Source organism: Pristis pectinata, chromosome X (assembly GCF_009764475.1).
Source record: "Pristis pectinata isolate sPriPec2 chromosome X, sPriPec2.1.pri, whole genome shotgun sequence".
Lineage (NCBI taxonomy): Eukaryota > Metazoa > Chordata > Chondrichthyes > Rhinopristiformes > Pristidae > Pristis > Pristis pectinata.
The window spans coordinates 8,061,587-8,077,896 of NC_067450.1; the positions used below are offsets into that span (position 1 = coordinate 8,061,587).

General features: G+C 42.9%; 1 protein-coding gene across 8 annotated transcripts in view; it reads right to left on the reverse strand.

The window, feature by feature from the left end:
* LOC127567034 (sodium channel protein type 8 subunit alpha-like) overlaps nt 1-16,310 on the reverse strand; it is a 208,713-nt gene that overhangs the window by 95,144 nt on the left and 97,259 nt on the right. For all 8 annotated transcript variants that reach the window (XM_052009671.1, XM_052009666.1, XM_052009675.1 and 5 more), the window contains 2 exons: nt 14,643-14,849; nt 4,138-4,404 (listed from right to left, as the gene is read on the reverse strand). In XM_052009671.1, the coding sequence (XP_051865631.1) occupies nt 4,138-4,404; nt 14,643-14,849 (474 nt within the window). The remainder of the gene's footprint in view (nt 1-4,137; nt 4,405-14,642; nt 14,850-16,310) is intronic.

Sequence of the window (16,310 nt, forward strand, 5' to 3'; positions counted from 1 at the left end):
TTATCATATTGATACTGCATCAGGGCAGTCTGCTGAGGGCCAGGATGTGTTGCAGAAGATATCAGACACCTTTGCAGTGATCCACGTTATGGGGAAAATCTAGATTGTTGCCAGTGGAGACAAATGAATTCGGTTATCGCCCAACAGCGTTCACCAGTGAACAAGGATAGAGATGGAATTCCCTCGGAGTTAAGGACTGTGTGCGTGTGAGAAAGGATCATCGTATTGAGCAATGAGTAGATCCAGGAGCTATTGGCCCTGCCCAAACAGGCCAGTGGTAAGATAGACTTAAGAGCTGCCAAGCAGTGCTGCTCACTGACACAGTCAGACAAGAGTTATAGGCTGCAACTCTAAGAAAGCATGGAAAATGAGAAATCAGTGGCTATCACACCACTACCCGACAGAGTGTGAGAAGGTATTATTCAGAATAAGTGTACAGCAAAGTTGTTTGGCTCTCTCCATCCATCAGAGGAACTTGAAGCTTGGGCCAGAAAGGCAAGATGAGCAGCTAAATTCACTACCCTGCGAGGTGCACATCAGTCACTTCCCCGGGGCTACTCCAAGAGCACCCCCGAAATCTGCCACCTCTACCACAGAGGACAAAAAGCACCACTGGAACACTATCACCTGCAAAGTCCCCAACTAGTCACATGGCATGCCGACTTGGAAATATATCAACATTCCTTCATAGTTGCCGGAGTCAAACTCTGGAGCATGAAGCATGGGTTGGCTAGGCTAGATTGGGAAATAACATTAAATGACTCAACAGTAAAACAGCAATGGCCAACTTTTAAATAATACATTGTGTAAAAGGAATACATACCCGTTTAAGGCAAACAGACCGAATATGAAAAGTTGATAGCCGTGGTTGGAGAAGTTAAAATCAAAGGCAAGATTATGGGTCGTCTTAAAGCAAGCCCGAGAATTGGGACATTTTCAAATTCAAGGGAGCATTGATAAGGAAAGGGAAATTCAAATATCAAAGTAAATTGGGGGGGGGGGGGGATGTGAAAGGGGGTTTCCATAAAAATGGAAAAGATTAGCCAAAAGTTAATGCGGGTCCCTTATAGAATGACAGGAGAAATTACATGGGGGGGGGGGGAGGAGGAAGGAAGTGGCAGTAAAATGAACCAAACATTGTGTGTCTGCCTTCACGAAAAGTGCAGAAAACCTCCTGGAAACGGTGGAGAACAACAGGTCTACAATGAATGAACTAAAAGAAATTAGCGTCTGTTATAAGAAACAATTGGCAAAATGGGATAAATCCCCAGGACCTGATAAGCTGGATCCAAGCTGTGGAGATCATAGCTGCACTGATTATCATTTTCCAAAATCCTATACATTCTGGAATGGCTCCCAGATTGGAAGGCCACCAGTGCAAGCTCGGTATTTAAAAGGAGGGGAAGAGAGAACAGGAATCATCAGTCCGGTGAGCCTCATGCCAGGAGTAGGGAGAATGCTGGAATCCATTATTAAGGGAGTGGTAAGAGGGCATTTGAAAATAATAGGATTGGGCAGAATCAACGTGAACTTAAAAGGGAACGTTTGACAGATTTGTTGAGCTTGCAACAAGCAGAAAGGATAAAGGCAGACCAATTTGTGGTATATTTGGACTTTCTGAAGGCTTTTGATAAATACCACACACAATTATTAAACAAAATTAGAGTGCATGGTATCAGGGTAATATATTAGTGTGGACTTTGGACTGATTAACTGACAGGAAATGGAGAGTAGGAATAAACTGGTCATTTCTGGGTCGAGACACTGTGACGAATGTAGTTCCATAGGTGCTCACAATCTATATCAATGATTTGGGCGAGGGGATCGAGTGTGATATATCTTGGTTTGTACCATCAGCAAACTTATGTGGCAGAGTGGGTTATGAGACGCATGACGCAGTCGGATGGAGTACGACATCGAACAATGTGAGGTCTTGTTCTTCGGTAGAAAATACAGGAAGACAAATTATTTTTAAATGGTGAGAAATTGCAAGGTGTTGGGTTTCAGGATCACCTGGGTGCCCTTGTACACAAACCACTCGACGTCAATATGAACGCAAGAAACAGGAGCAGGCGGCGGCCATCTGGCCCATCGAGCCTGCTCCGCCATTCAGTAAGATCGTGGCTGATCTGGCCGTGGACTCAGCTCCACCTCCCTGCCTTTTCCCCAGAACCCTTAACTCCCCTACTATGCAAAAATCTATCTGTGTCTTAAATATACTTAATGAGGTAGCTTTTCCTGCTTCCCTGGGCAGGAGAGTTCAGCAGGCAAGAGGATTTGAGTACAAGAGTAGAGATATCTGACTAACTATACAGAACCCTGGTGAGGCTGCTTCTAGAATAGCATGTACAGGTCTTGTCTCCCAACCTAAGAAAGGATATACTTGCAATTGAGTGCAGTGAAAATTCACTAAGTTGATTCCTTGGATGGTAGATTTGGCCTATGGAGGAGAGGTTAACCAGACTAGATCTATACTCTTGTGTTTAGAAGAATGAGGGGTGATCTCATTGAAACGTACCAAAATTCTTATGGGGCTTGACTTGGTATATGCAAATTTATATTTCCTCTGGCTGGGGTGTCTAGAACCAAGGGTCACAGTTTCAAAACATGGGGTCAGCCATTCAGGACAGATGAGAAGAATTTTTTCACCCAGAGGGTGGCGAATCTTCGCAATTCACTACTTAAGAGGAAACAGGGACTCAGTCACTGAGTATATTCAAGACAGAGCAAAAAAAACAAACTGCTGGAGGAACTCAGCAAGTCAGGCAGCATCTGTAGAGGCAAACGAACTGTCCACATTTCAGGTCGAGACCCTACATCAGGGTTGATTGGCAGGTGGAGGAAGGAGGGGTGGAGATAGTGACAGAGACTGAGGGGTGATAAAGGACTGCAGATTAATCTCACCTAGAACTTGAGAGACATACTTCAAGGATTTGAAGGCTATTTGAACTCAGTAAGCCATTGTACTGATGTATCACGGAATGTAGAAATAAAATCTGCAGGATTAAATAAAGACCCCTGTATGCCAGCAAAACTGACAGTCTGACATCCGATTGCTCAGAAATCCTGACAGCCTGGCCTCTGGCTTGCTTATTAGTCTGGAGAGTGAACTGGGAGTCCAGAGTCCGAGTGGGATGTGCGGCCGTAAAAAGAAAATTCCCTTCACGGGCAAGGTCAACGTCAAGGGCACGATGACTCGGATCTCTGGGAACGTTGGCAGTTTTGCTGCACTTTTTCCCCTATCCTTTCTGACTTAACATCACACCTCATACACTCCGTACGACAAACTGCAGCAACTTCCAGCACAGCACTTCCCCTCCATACCGTTTGCTCATCCTCTTTCTGCAGCTTAGAGCTTCATACAGAGCACGGAGACGATTCTGTTGAACAGAGCGAGTGGATAGCTTCACTGACACTGCAGTGCCATTGACCACAACGAAACATCTTGCAGCTGCCTTGAAATGAAGCCTCTCACAGCTTCCACCATTTCTATATGTATGCTTTCTGCATGGACTTACCAAGTAACATGGAGAAGTGCGGCTGCTGTTAGCAATGAACAGAATCAAGAAATGGAAGGCTACCACACCGTGCTTTAATTCCCTGTGGAGTAAGTTACCGATCTCAAGCAGATCATTGGATCATCTAAGCTTAAAGTTTAAGATTACTTCAAAAGAATCTATAGTCAGCTCAGAAGAACTCTTGCATTCTAACTGGAACATAGTAACAACGGCATAAACCAAGGTATACCTTTACCTGTCAAAGTCTCAAGAATTGAATAAGATTGTGGCAAGGAAAAGCTTAGACAGAGAAGCAGAGGCTTATGGTATTTCTACAGTACAATGATCACCAGGGTCTTTAAGCTAGAGTTTAAACACGCTGAATCCTCTCCTGCTGAGGAATTTTGATACGGTGCTCAGAGGTGATAATATAAATGTTTATTATAATTAGTTCAATCAAACCACTAAATTTATTATTTCATTTTTATTTTACTGTTTTGTTTTGGCAGAAGTCACTGCACAGAGCAACATAGGCCCAATGCTCCATCACACTGAACAGGTTTTAGTTAGATATATCTTTAAATATATCTTAATACCCTGACACGGCAGTAACAACCTGAACCAATGCAAATAGCTGTACCTGATTCATGGGATATTTCTGATATCTCTTCCTACTGATCCCATTCTCAGATTCCGATTTCAAAATCTTTTCGTGATCTCCCTTTTCTTCACCCTCCGAATGACCTCTCGTCTGCTTCCGTTTCCTCCTCCTGTTTCTTCTTTCTTTCGCACTTTTGGAGCTGAGCTTTGACAACTCTGATGAGCTTTGGGACATTCTTCCTTCCTCCTCTTCGTCTAGTGCATCTTCTGAAACTGTCCCCGCAGAAGTAGCTGTTGCGGCAGCCATCTGTGAAGAAACAAACGACCGGTTTCAATTGGAGTCGCAAAGATAATTTTACACTGATCACACAATAAAAAAAACAGAAGTAATATTATAAAAATTGGAATAGTGTCCTTTCCCTTCAGAAATTTTCCTACAATAGACAAAAACTTTTGAAATTAAATGGGAGGTAGTCTCAGGCAAATCTGAATGGCACAAATTCCCACACCGCATCGTATAACTGCTACAAGCTAATAAGCAGCAAATAATGCATTACATTGATCGTATCTTGAGGTTAGAGCAGACAGCATCATACTTGTGCAGAATTGATTTATTGAATTAAATTATTCTACACTGAAATACAGTCCCAAACATGAAAAAACAGAAATATGAATGATTCAGATATGAGCAAGCTACTCGACACAATGGGTGCAGAATTGAAAGCTGCCAGAACGAAATTAACCAATCTCATGTGAGGTAAGATTAATGGAATTGTAGAACAGATTCTGTATGAAACCAATTTTTGCTGCTTTGGTTAAAGATTTTTTTTTAAACAAAAGGCATTTACAGGAGATTACTTTGCCTGTGATTTTAACGAGCAAAAAATAAACTTCAAACTGGATATGCTCATGGTAAAACTGCAAAGGAATTTCATACAATTACATTAAATGTTCTGATATCTACAACTGTAGGGCATAATTTTAAAGAATAGTGCGTTCCAACCTGTGAGAACCATGGAAAACATCAAGTGGTCAGAAACAAGTGGTCAAATTAAATACTGCAGATTGCAAGGTTCATTGAATACTCTAGAGTACCTCATGGTGGAGAGTTTGAATCAACAATAAACCTTAGAACATTCCCTCAGGAATGAAGTTTGGATGGAATCTTGTGGAAAGAGTGGGCTTGTTTGCCCTAAAAGGATTCTTCTTCTCCCCCCCCCCCCCCCCCCCCCCCCCCACCAACCCCACTTCTTGCTTGCTTTCTCCTGTTTCTGGAGACACTTAGGGAATTTTAAAGTGTACAGCTTTTAAACATTTTCAATGTTACTCAGCTTTCACCTTACACAGAGGACTAAGACCTTGTCACAGAATTTCTTTAATACCCCGAAGCTTTAAAAGCATTTTTGAAAAAAATCTTTCTTGAAGATGGAAGAAAGGTTTCTCTTACTGTACACTGTCCAGAAGATTACAAGTGATGTCAACGTAAACTCTTTTCCAGTTCCAATAATAGGGTATTTCCAGTTTCATCAGGAATGGAATGGGTAAACACAATTTAGATTGTATCCAAATTCATGAGAAGTAAGTGTTTTCTCCCAGTTAAATCATCGTGAGCTTCCCCTCCCCCCCCCACATAAAAGAATCAAATCAAGTAACAAGCCTCTATGAGCCATTTTTAAATTAACACCCAATAGGATAGGAATAATGCAAACAAATGCAAAGAAATGCATAAACAGTGAAAAGGAGCAAAAGTGAAAAGGACTGGCCATCGACAGCATCTAACCCTTCATCAGTATTGATAATTATGCACCTGTGCACACGTCAATGGTATTTCTTCTTAAACTGGGATATGCTGTTCTAATCTGGTAAATTGGTTTAATATTGTCAAATGTACCGAGGTACAGTGAAAAACTTTGATTTGGGTGCCATCCATACAGATCATTTCATCACATCAGTGCATTCAGGCAGTGCAAGGGAAAACAATAATAGAATGCAGAATAAAGTGTTCCAGTTACAGAGAAAGTGCAGAGCAGGCAGACAATAAGGTGCAAGGCCATAACGAGGTAGATTGTGAGGTCAAGAGTCTATTCTATCGTACTAAGGGACTGTTCGATAGTCTTATGACAACAGGATAGAAGCTGTCCTTGACAGGTACGTGCTTTCAGGTTTTTGCATCTCCTGCCTGATTTTTTTTGGGTGGGGGGGGGGCGGTGTGGGGAGGGAAAGAGAAGAGAGAATATCCAGGGTGGGTGGGGTCTTTGGTTATGTTGGCTGCTTTACCGATACAGCGAGAAGTGTAGACAGAGTCCACGGAGGGGAATCTGTTGTAAATTACTGAGGCCATATTTGGGAGATTGTGTGCAGCTTTTGTGTACAAACTGGTCAAAGCAATTTTGGATTAAAACCAGAAAAAGATGGAAATCCTCAGAACAGGCAGCATCTGTGGAGAGAGAAACAGCTTAAAATGTTTCAGGTTGATGATCTTTCATCAGCCTAAAATATCGACTGTCTCCACAGATGCTGCTTGACCTGCTGAGCATTCCCAGCATTGTCTGTTCCCCAGATTTCCAGCATCAACGGCCTTTTTCTTGTTTTAAATTCTCTTGTTTGGAAGATAACAATGTGCTTTAACTGTTATGAAGAGAGGCTCATAGAACTGAATTTATTTTCACCACTGATTCTTTTAGTGCTAAGCACCCAATTTCACCCAGAGTAGATTGAAATCATACCAATCACAAAATTGAACAACAGTTTACATTTGACTGAACTTTCCCGTCACTAAATGATGCTCACATTCAAGAAACCCCAATTTCCATCCATACCGACATAAATTGGATCTCAAACCTTGGGATGACCACCTCTGTGGAACAGCCTCAGTGGAACTAAGAGCCATTTAAAGGGACATTGCAGTGACATCAAGAGACCTGACAACGTAGGCTCAAAACTCACTGTAAGCCACTCAAACTTCTTCCATAGTCCAGAGAGCACACAAAATATCATGGAGTGCGTTCACTAGCATTTAGTTGCTGAGATGCTGATGATTCCAATGGGTACTTCAGTGGTAGCACTCCAGCACTGGAGGTATTATTGCCATGGTTGACCACACATGGTGGGGGCAAGGACCCAAAGGCCAGAAAGCAACAATATGCTCATTAACAAGGAGCCACAGTGCCTTCAGAGACAACTACCTGGGCTTCTCTGCTGCAGTGTGGGATGGTGGAGGTCCCAGCAGAACACCAAGAGTCTCATCTCCCGGCAGAGCTGAGAAGGACCGCATTGACCCCACAGGTCAGCAGGAACTCCCTCGAAGATGTTTTTTTTTAAAAATAAGGAGCCTGCTGAACCATTGTCCCAACGCAGACAAAATGACTCAGCATGCTATAGTCCTTGATAGCCCAGCCCAGAAGATGCATGATAAATGGCGCCAGAGTGTGGCGACTCGTTGCAAGCTGCTCTCTACAGATCTACTCATTACCTTCACTATAATCGTTCTACACCTTTAAATTTAAACTACATCAATGCACTCTGTACTGACTCGATGTAACTGCACTTTGTAACAAATTGACCTGTATGATCGGTTTGTAAGACAAGCTTATCACTGTACCTCAGTACAAGTGACAATAATAAACCAACCCAATTACTGAATTGACTCATGACAACCGTTTTCAGTGTTTGGCTCATCCTGACATGCCTCGTGAAGTCACAAGGTTTATTTCTGTGCCATCTGATTGAGTAGGGATTCTCAACTCAGGAATCACCCGGAACCAGACTCGTGGGTCCTCTGGCGTTTATTTCACTGAGAAGGCCAGGTCTCTTTCACCATGCCGAGCGGATCTCTCCATTTTCCTTGCACACTGTCCTCCACGGCAACCATAGTGCAAGTTGCTGGATGTTATGGGGTGGGTGCCTCTAAGTGACGCTCTTCACAGATTGATGTACAGCAAACTCTCAGAAGCTCCCATCAAGAACCACGCAGGCACCACCTCAACGCACAGTTCTGAGTGTAAACTATCCTAACGTTGCCTCAAACTGGATTTTGGCCAATTTCATGATTTTCTTTTGCAGAGGACCTGACTTGAACATTAAAACTTAAAAAAAAAGAATGGCTTTAGGGCATCAAAAAAGTGGGTGAGATTCAATTTTTAGGCACTAGTTTGCATTGGGATTGAAGTCTACAAGGACAGAGGTCCCTCCTTGCTAAATGGAACGTGATGGGTTCCAAATTACCAATGCATTGGAAATGTTATATAAGTAAAAGGCGACTAACAGAGTCATAGGGTCAGAGTAACACAGCACAGAAACAGGTCTTTTGGTCCAACTCATCCAATGCTGGCCAAGATTATCATCTGCCCATGTTTGGCCCACATCCCTCTCAACCTTTCCTATATGTACCTGTCCAAGTACCTTGTAAATGTTGTCAATGTACCTGCCTCAACCACTTCTTCGGACAGCTCCTTCCATATACTGACCGCCCTCTGGGTGAAAAAGCTATCCCTCAGGTTCCTATTAAATCTCTCCCCTCTCACCTTAAATTTGCCCTCTAGTTCTCGATTCCCCAGCCCTGGGGGTAAAAGACTGCGTGCATTCACCCTATCTATGCCCCTCATAGTTTTATACACCTCTATAAGATCACCCCTCATTCTCCTATTCTCCAATGAATAAAGTCCCAGCCTGCTCAACCTCTCTCCGTAACACAGTCCCCCGAGTCCTGGCGATGTCTTCGGGAATCTCCTCTGCACTCTTTCCAGCTTAATGGCATCTTTCCTATAACAGGGCGACCCAAACTGAACGCAATATTCCAAATGTGGCCTCACCAACGTCTCGTACACTTCAATGTAACATCTCAACTTCTATACTCAGTGCCCTGACTGATGAAGGCCAGCGTGCCCAAAACCTTCATCACCACCCAGTCTACCTGTGACACCACAGGCAGACAGGGTGATGAATGAAGCAGGATGCATGGTGAACTGGGATTGCGCTTATTTTACTTTTGTGAAGATTCTTCAGGAGTTTGAATAAGTTTGGTTAAATCTGCAGTGAAATAGACTCTTTCTGCTCCCACCCCACCCTTGGCACCATACCCAAGTGTTTCTGGTTACGGAAGCAGCACAAGCAACTCACCGAGAGCAGGGACAAATTGTTCCCCAAACACCGGGAAAGGACGCATCAGGACCCAAGAACTGGCCCGTGGCACACTTGGAAGCCACACACTGCCAGCATTGGGCAATATTGGGTTTCCGGCTTTCGAGGAGATGTGGGAGGGCCCCCTGCCCCCACCTCCCGTAAGGAATGAGGCAGCAATGCCATCCAAAGTTTGGGAGAAATCAAAATCGGCCATCCTTCAGGGTTTTGACCACCTTCAGGGAGCATTCAGTGGGCAACTAAGCTTTCTCCTGAAGGTTTTCTCAATGCCATGGAACAGTGGGCCAGAGGAAAAGGGAGAAGAGAGCAGGGTGGGAGGCGTCAACAAGGAAAAGGAGGAGAAAGGAGAGGGGAGGTTGGGTTCGGGTGTGGGAAGGGAGTGGTGGTGGGGAAGTGAGCAAAGTGGTTTAGGAGATGGGGAAACTAAAAAGGAGAGAGAGCCCTATTGTGCCGATGCTGATCTCCAACCTTCTTGGATCCCAGCTCCCCCCACCCCACCCTTCACTCCAGCTCTTCACACAATGACCACCCCACATTAAAAGAATTCACGCACAGTTACCTTCCATTCTTCAATACGACATTCAGAAGATTCACAGGATAGCACAAGTTTCACAGATTGAAAGTTGCTCCACTACCATAGCCAGGGAACTAAGACCAAGTTACGTAAGGAAAGGCTGTAATGATCAAATGTCCTCTTTTCAATGAGTGGAATTGGCCAACATTCAATTTAAAACAGCCTTAAGGTAGTTCCAACCCAGAAACAAGTGCTAAACTGGAACTTGCGCGGTTCCTTAATTCAGTGCAGCTCCCAACATTTTGCTGGACTAGGTTAGTGGTGACAACTGGAGTGTGGCGAGGATCACTTAGCTCGCGCTGGGGACTACAACCGCTGATGCAGTTAGACAGCGTGTGGTTTGGACAGAGTGCAACTTGAATGGTGGTAGCTTACTGGTCTCCTCATGGTTGTTGTACTGTTGGACAGACGACAATCAAGCAATAACGGGGACTTGTACGAATGTAATGAAATGATAGGACACCTTAATCTCGTTGTAGACTGGGTATATCAAATTGGCGAAGATAGACTTGCATACGAGCTCTCAGAGACTTTCAAATGCATTCCATGAACGTTATGGATCCAGAGTTTAGGCCATTTTATGTTCACCGTGTGGAACGAGACAAGATTAATCAATGACTTTGGCGATTCAGATGAACAGACCTGGAAGATAGTTGTGATCCATGACATTCAGCTCAAAGCTTTGCTCTTGATTAAATTCAGCTGCTGAGACCCTAGATTCTCCACGAATGTTGAAACATCAAAAGAAGAATTAAGACAAAGTCCATCCCCATCATAAGGACTGTTTTCATCCCTCCTTGGATTTGAAAATGAATCTACGCACATTACAGACTCGTAAATTTTCAAGATGAAACCAAAATTAAACTCAAAGTTAGTTCTTGTATGCTTCAGGACAATGCATTTTCCTTCATTTTAGGGGGGAAAAAAAAATCAGTTTTAATGTGACCAGAGCTACGTCACTCTGTGCTTGCCGTGTACGGGGGAAGAAATTTGAACCATTCACAAAATCGTATCCCTCAAAAGAATAGACCTCTAACAATTAACTTGGTTTCCCAGAGAGGGAGAGATGAACTATGAATGGAAAAACCCGATTATGAAAACAATAGTCTACAAGCATTCTTCACACCCATGTCTGAAATCATTAATATTTATTGGCCAACAGTAATCTCAAATGCTACTATTTTAAGTCTGTTTTTCTAGATAGCCTGTTAATTTATCTGAGATCTTGGCCACACGAGATATTTTGCACAAATGGACAAACTTTCAGATGTGCTTCGGAATATAAAACAGCCTCTCAATATGCATTTTTAACCAGTATCCAGATAACAAAATCGTGAATTGTTTTAGTTTTACAAGAAAAGGCTGAATATTTGCTACATGAAAACAAAGATATTTACTTGAGCAAGGTTGACTGAGTGATGGCAACTGATCCTCCTGCTTGTAAAGAGGATGATAAAAGTGTCATTGCTCTGAGCGCAGACTTGCTGAGCTGAATGGTGTCCTCCATCATAAGGAAATATGGAAAAGCAGATTCTCAGTACAGTGGTTGCAGTAATTATTACCCACTGAAAACCAATCCTGTACAATAGAAATTCATGCACTACAAACATTAGTTACATTGCAAATTTCATGTAATTAATGGTTTCAGGTCCTGGGTTTGAAAAGCTGAGTAATGAACGGCTGGCTTAGAAGTTGCACATTAATCCAAACCCATAGACTGTCCTGAGATGCTCAATTTTCCAAAAAGTAGATATTGCAAGGCATAATTTGGGCTCGAACACTTTTTTCACCCCTCGATCCAAGCAAAATTGGAGAAAAATCATTTCAGGAACTATTGCTACTCCTCACACGATAATTACTTTTGGCTTCGAGGGGACTGATCAAAAATTTGTAAACTGATAAATAAGCTTCGTTTCTTCTGAATAAATGTAGTAACGACACTCAAGAATACCTTGGTGATAAGATTTCCTTTTTGGCCTTGAAGGCAATTTTGAGATGAATTAGGGTAAACAATGGAAATTGTCAAGGGCCTCAGAGTGCAAGGCACTTTGCAGTAGTGTGAGGCTGAAGAAATTCTGTTTTAAGAGACATGCACTGGTAATGCAAAATTGCTTGCTGCCTGGTTAATAGATGATCTCAGTGTAGACAGCAAACTTGACAATATATGGCAATATCTAATTAACAAAACATGCTTGCAAGAAGTGTTAAAATTGTTGCACATTAACATAAAGTACTCAAGGTATCTTCCTACAGCTGAGTGCTGTTTAAAGATGCTGTTATTATTTGTAAGCCTTCAGAAGACATTGGGATTTTCTTCTTGTAACCCATCAGATCTTTTATTGTCCCAAAAATCACTATTCACCTGCCTCTCTGCCACACTGTTTCTTCCAGTGGGATTCCAGACACGGTCTTTCACTGGACATCAGCATGACAGAGCAGAGCGTACAAGGAATCTCAGTGCAGTTTCCATCTGCACTTTCAGAACAGCTTTGACAGCTGGTGAGGTTCATCACGAAAACCAGCCTCCCCTCCATTAACCGTCTATACTTCCTGCTGCCTCGGAAAAGCAGACAGCAAAATCAAAGACCCTTGATCATTCTATTCTCCCCCTTCTGCCAGGCAGAAGGTACAAAAGCTTCAAACCACCAGGCTCAAGAACAGCTTCTATCCCGCCGTTAGCAGACTCTTGAACGGACCTCTCGTACGTGAAAGATGGACTCTTGATCTCACAATCTACCTCGTCAGAACACTTGCACCTTATTGTCTACCTACACTTTCTCTGTAACTGTAACACTTTATTCTGCATTCTGTTATTGCTTTTCCCTTGTACTACCTCAACGTACTGATGTTTTGAAATTATCTGTATGGATGACATGCAAGCTTTTCCACTGTATCTTGGTACATATGACAATAATAAGCCAATACCACCCCAGATTCATTGGCCAAAGCTGTCACTGTTATTGACTATTTGCAAATGCCTTCGGCATTCAAACATCCAATAACATTAGGAACCTATTAAAATTTTAAAAATATTGTTGAAACGGAAACAAATATTGAAGTCGGCGAATATCGAACCCTCAATTCCACAAGTTGGTGCCCTATCTCACCCAATCACACAGGTCCCGGGACCCAACTTCTCTAATATGCTGCTCTGCAATTTCCACCCCACCACCCCCTCATCCCAATCTCCAAATGCCACCGTCCAACTCATACGGTGGCCATCCTGAACCCAAACTCCAAGCGAAGTACTGGCGCGCAAATTTGGGCTTCAGACAGTTGCACTGGAAGTTCTGTGCAAGTGTCTATGGTTAGGTTAAGCATAATGTAGGAAAATGAGAGGTTATAGATTCTGGCAGATGAAAGGTATTTTACAATAACTAGTAAACTATGAAATGTTGGAGAGCTGGGACACAAGACACCAAGTAACAGAGCTACAGCAAGCAAGTAGGAAGGCATGTGGTAAGTTGCCCTTCACTGCAAGGGGGGTCAGAGTACAAAAGTAAGGAAGTCATGCTGAGATTGTCGAGAGCTTTGGCTAGACCTCAGTTTGGGCCCTTGTGCTAGCAGCAGGATACACTGACCTTGCAGTTAATGCAGCAAAGATTCATTGGACTGATTCCTGGGATGAAGGTGATGTCACACAAAGAGTGACATAGAGGGGGATCATGAGAAAAGTCGGCTATACTCACTGGAATTTAAACATAGATACAATTCTGAGAGGAGTTGACAGAGTTGATGCCAGAAGGCCATTTCCTCTCCGTTCTGAACAATCTAGCCATGATCTTTTAATGAATGGCAGAGCAGGCTCAGAAGGACCACATGGTTTACTCCCGTCTGCCGCTCATGTTCGATGTTCTTCCATTATTCTGGCTAACTGTGCAGAGGTCCATCAATACAACGTCTATCTTAAGTAAGGTGTGGTGCACAAAACTGAACACATTTCTAGATGGGGTCTGAAACAGTCATGACTTCCTCCCCTTCAGGAAATGGTCAACATTCCAGTTGCCACGGTTATTACTTTTTGTACCTGCGCATAACACTAATCCCAGGGATGAGGGAGTTGGTTTATAAGATTAAGCAGAATGGATCTATACTCTTTGGAGTTTAGAAGAACGAAGTGATTTGCTGCAAGGTTCTTGGGGGCTTTACTGCTAGATGCTGAGGAGATGTTTCGCTGGCTGGGGGGGAATTTAGAGCGGGGAGGCTCAGGGTGACAGGATGAGGAGGAGAAATGTCCCACCCCTCGCCCCACCCTCGAGGTTTATGGAGAGCAGAGTTACCTCTGTGTAAACACTAAATCTCTTCCATTTCTTTGTCAGGCCTCAAAAATGTATCACATGTAGAGAGAAACAGATTTAGTATTAACTGCTCATCTCTCCACAGATGCTGCTTGACCTGTTGAGTATTTCTAGCATTCAGTATTTTGCTTTTCTAACGTCATGCCATGAATGAATGGGGATCACCACTTGAGTTTCCCATCAGAACAACTGACTGAAGCCAGACGTGCATTCATTTGATATCCACCTGTGGTACTGATCTTGCAACCACCTTGCATGAGACCACATTGAGCTTCTCCATTTCTGATATAATTTATAAAGTCCTATTGTTATTTGGCTTTTAACTGGAAATAAAAAAATCTCCCACCACAGTAAACCACTTCATTTAATTCTGAGTGGGAAACAGTGCTGAACTTAAACATTTCTGTGGCGAGTCAGAAAGATTGCAACGGCAATGTTGCTACAGATACCAACCGGAGCAAAGCTTTCCTTAATGTTTGTCCGTAACTACCCAGTGACACTCGTACATTGGCACCAACCATTCAAGTCACTAACCAAAGCATCCTCTTGCTGTTTCTTCAACTGCTCCAACATCTGTTTGAACTCCTGTTCTTTCTGCTCTGCTTCCTCCAGGGTAGCTTGGTTTTGTTCTTCATAGGCCATAGCTACAACAGCCAGAATCAGATTCACCAAGTAAAAAGAACCCACGAAGATGACGAGAACGAAAAAGATCATGTACGTTTTCCCTGCTGCTCTTAACGTCTGCAAAACAAAAAAAATACAATTTTTAAAAATTTTTTTTAGTTAATCTTTACAGAACGTTGCGTAATACAGGTATCAAGCGCTGATGTCCATCTACCAGTTATACCATCAGCATACACCCCAAATCTCAAAACACTTGACGGTGGGTGCGATTTTTATTGCAATCTTATCACAAATCAAATAATTTGAAAGAGCTTCAGTCAGCAAATTTATTTTGCCAAATGTAGCAACTATTTTACTTCTATCCAGATCTCAGTTAAATGACCAGCAAATCTGTTTTTGTTGGTATCAATAAGGGAGGATCGTCGGCTCAGACATTGGGAGAACTCTTTTTGCTCTTCTCTGATTGACGGCACAGAATGTTTACGCCCACCTGAACAAACAGGGCCTCTGATCAACGTGTTTTATTCTCTCAGTACTGCACTGGAGTGTCAGATTGCATTATGTGCCAAGTGTTAGGGTTGGCATTTTATTTGGGGACATGCAATGCACACTTAAAATTTTAATTATAGATTAATATTGCAGATAATATAGCAGGGGGCAGAAAATATTGTATTTCACACTAATTTCTGATAAGAGTTTCATCACTTGAAATTGGAAGCACTAAACCACAAGAAGTGCACCAAGTTCAATGGCTTAGTGTCCATTGTCATGGATTTTTAGGTTCCCCAAGTTGAACTCTCCATAGTCAATATCACTGGCATTAAACCATGGATGAATAACTACAGATGGACGAAAACCAATTCCTGGAAATCGGATTGTGTAGTCTGATGTTTCCAGATGGTAAGATTCAATTTCTATGAAAAATCAAAGCTTGATGGCATATTATAGACCAACTTCAAGTTGGAGGAAATCTAGGTTCATTGTGTCTAACGTACCAACCTATGGAGGATCCTAGACGTGCACAGTAACATATCATAATGTGGAACGTGTGCAGGGATGCTGCTGCTTGGATTTTTTTTTTAAAAACTATGTCTTGTGCCATACATGAAGCAAGCCTACACTGAGCTTGTGATGCCTGCTTCAGTGTGCCAACACACTAAATCCTGCCTCCTAAGTGTCCTTTAATAGAATAGATGGAGGCAACACATCGAACCCCATCCCTCAACCCTCACTGGAAACCACAGCTGCAGACAGATCTGCCAGCCTGCACCTTTTCTCTGATCACCCCTGCACTTGTGACCTGGCCTAAAGATTACACTTCTGACCCTCTCCCACACCCCAGGCCCCCCTCCTTAACAACTGCATCCCTTTGGGCCTCGTACACTACTGAAGTTTCCAATGTTGCCCCTCAAACAAAACATTCCTTGCTGCGGTACAGTGTTCAAAGTGCCTCAACAGGCACCAATCTTGAAGCATTAGACTATCAAATGCACTAGGCATCTCTGACGCCTTTTATTCTTTTGGGTCAGTGTAAGGATGTTAAACTTCTGGCTAAGTAGGACAAGCATCTTGATGGTC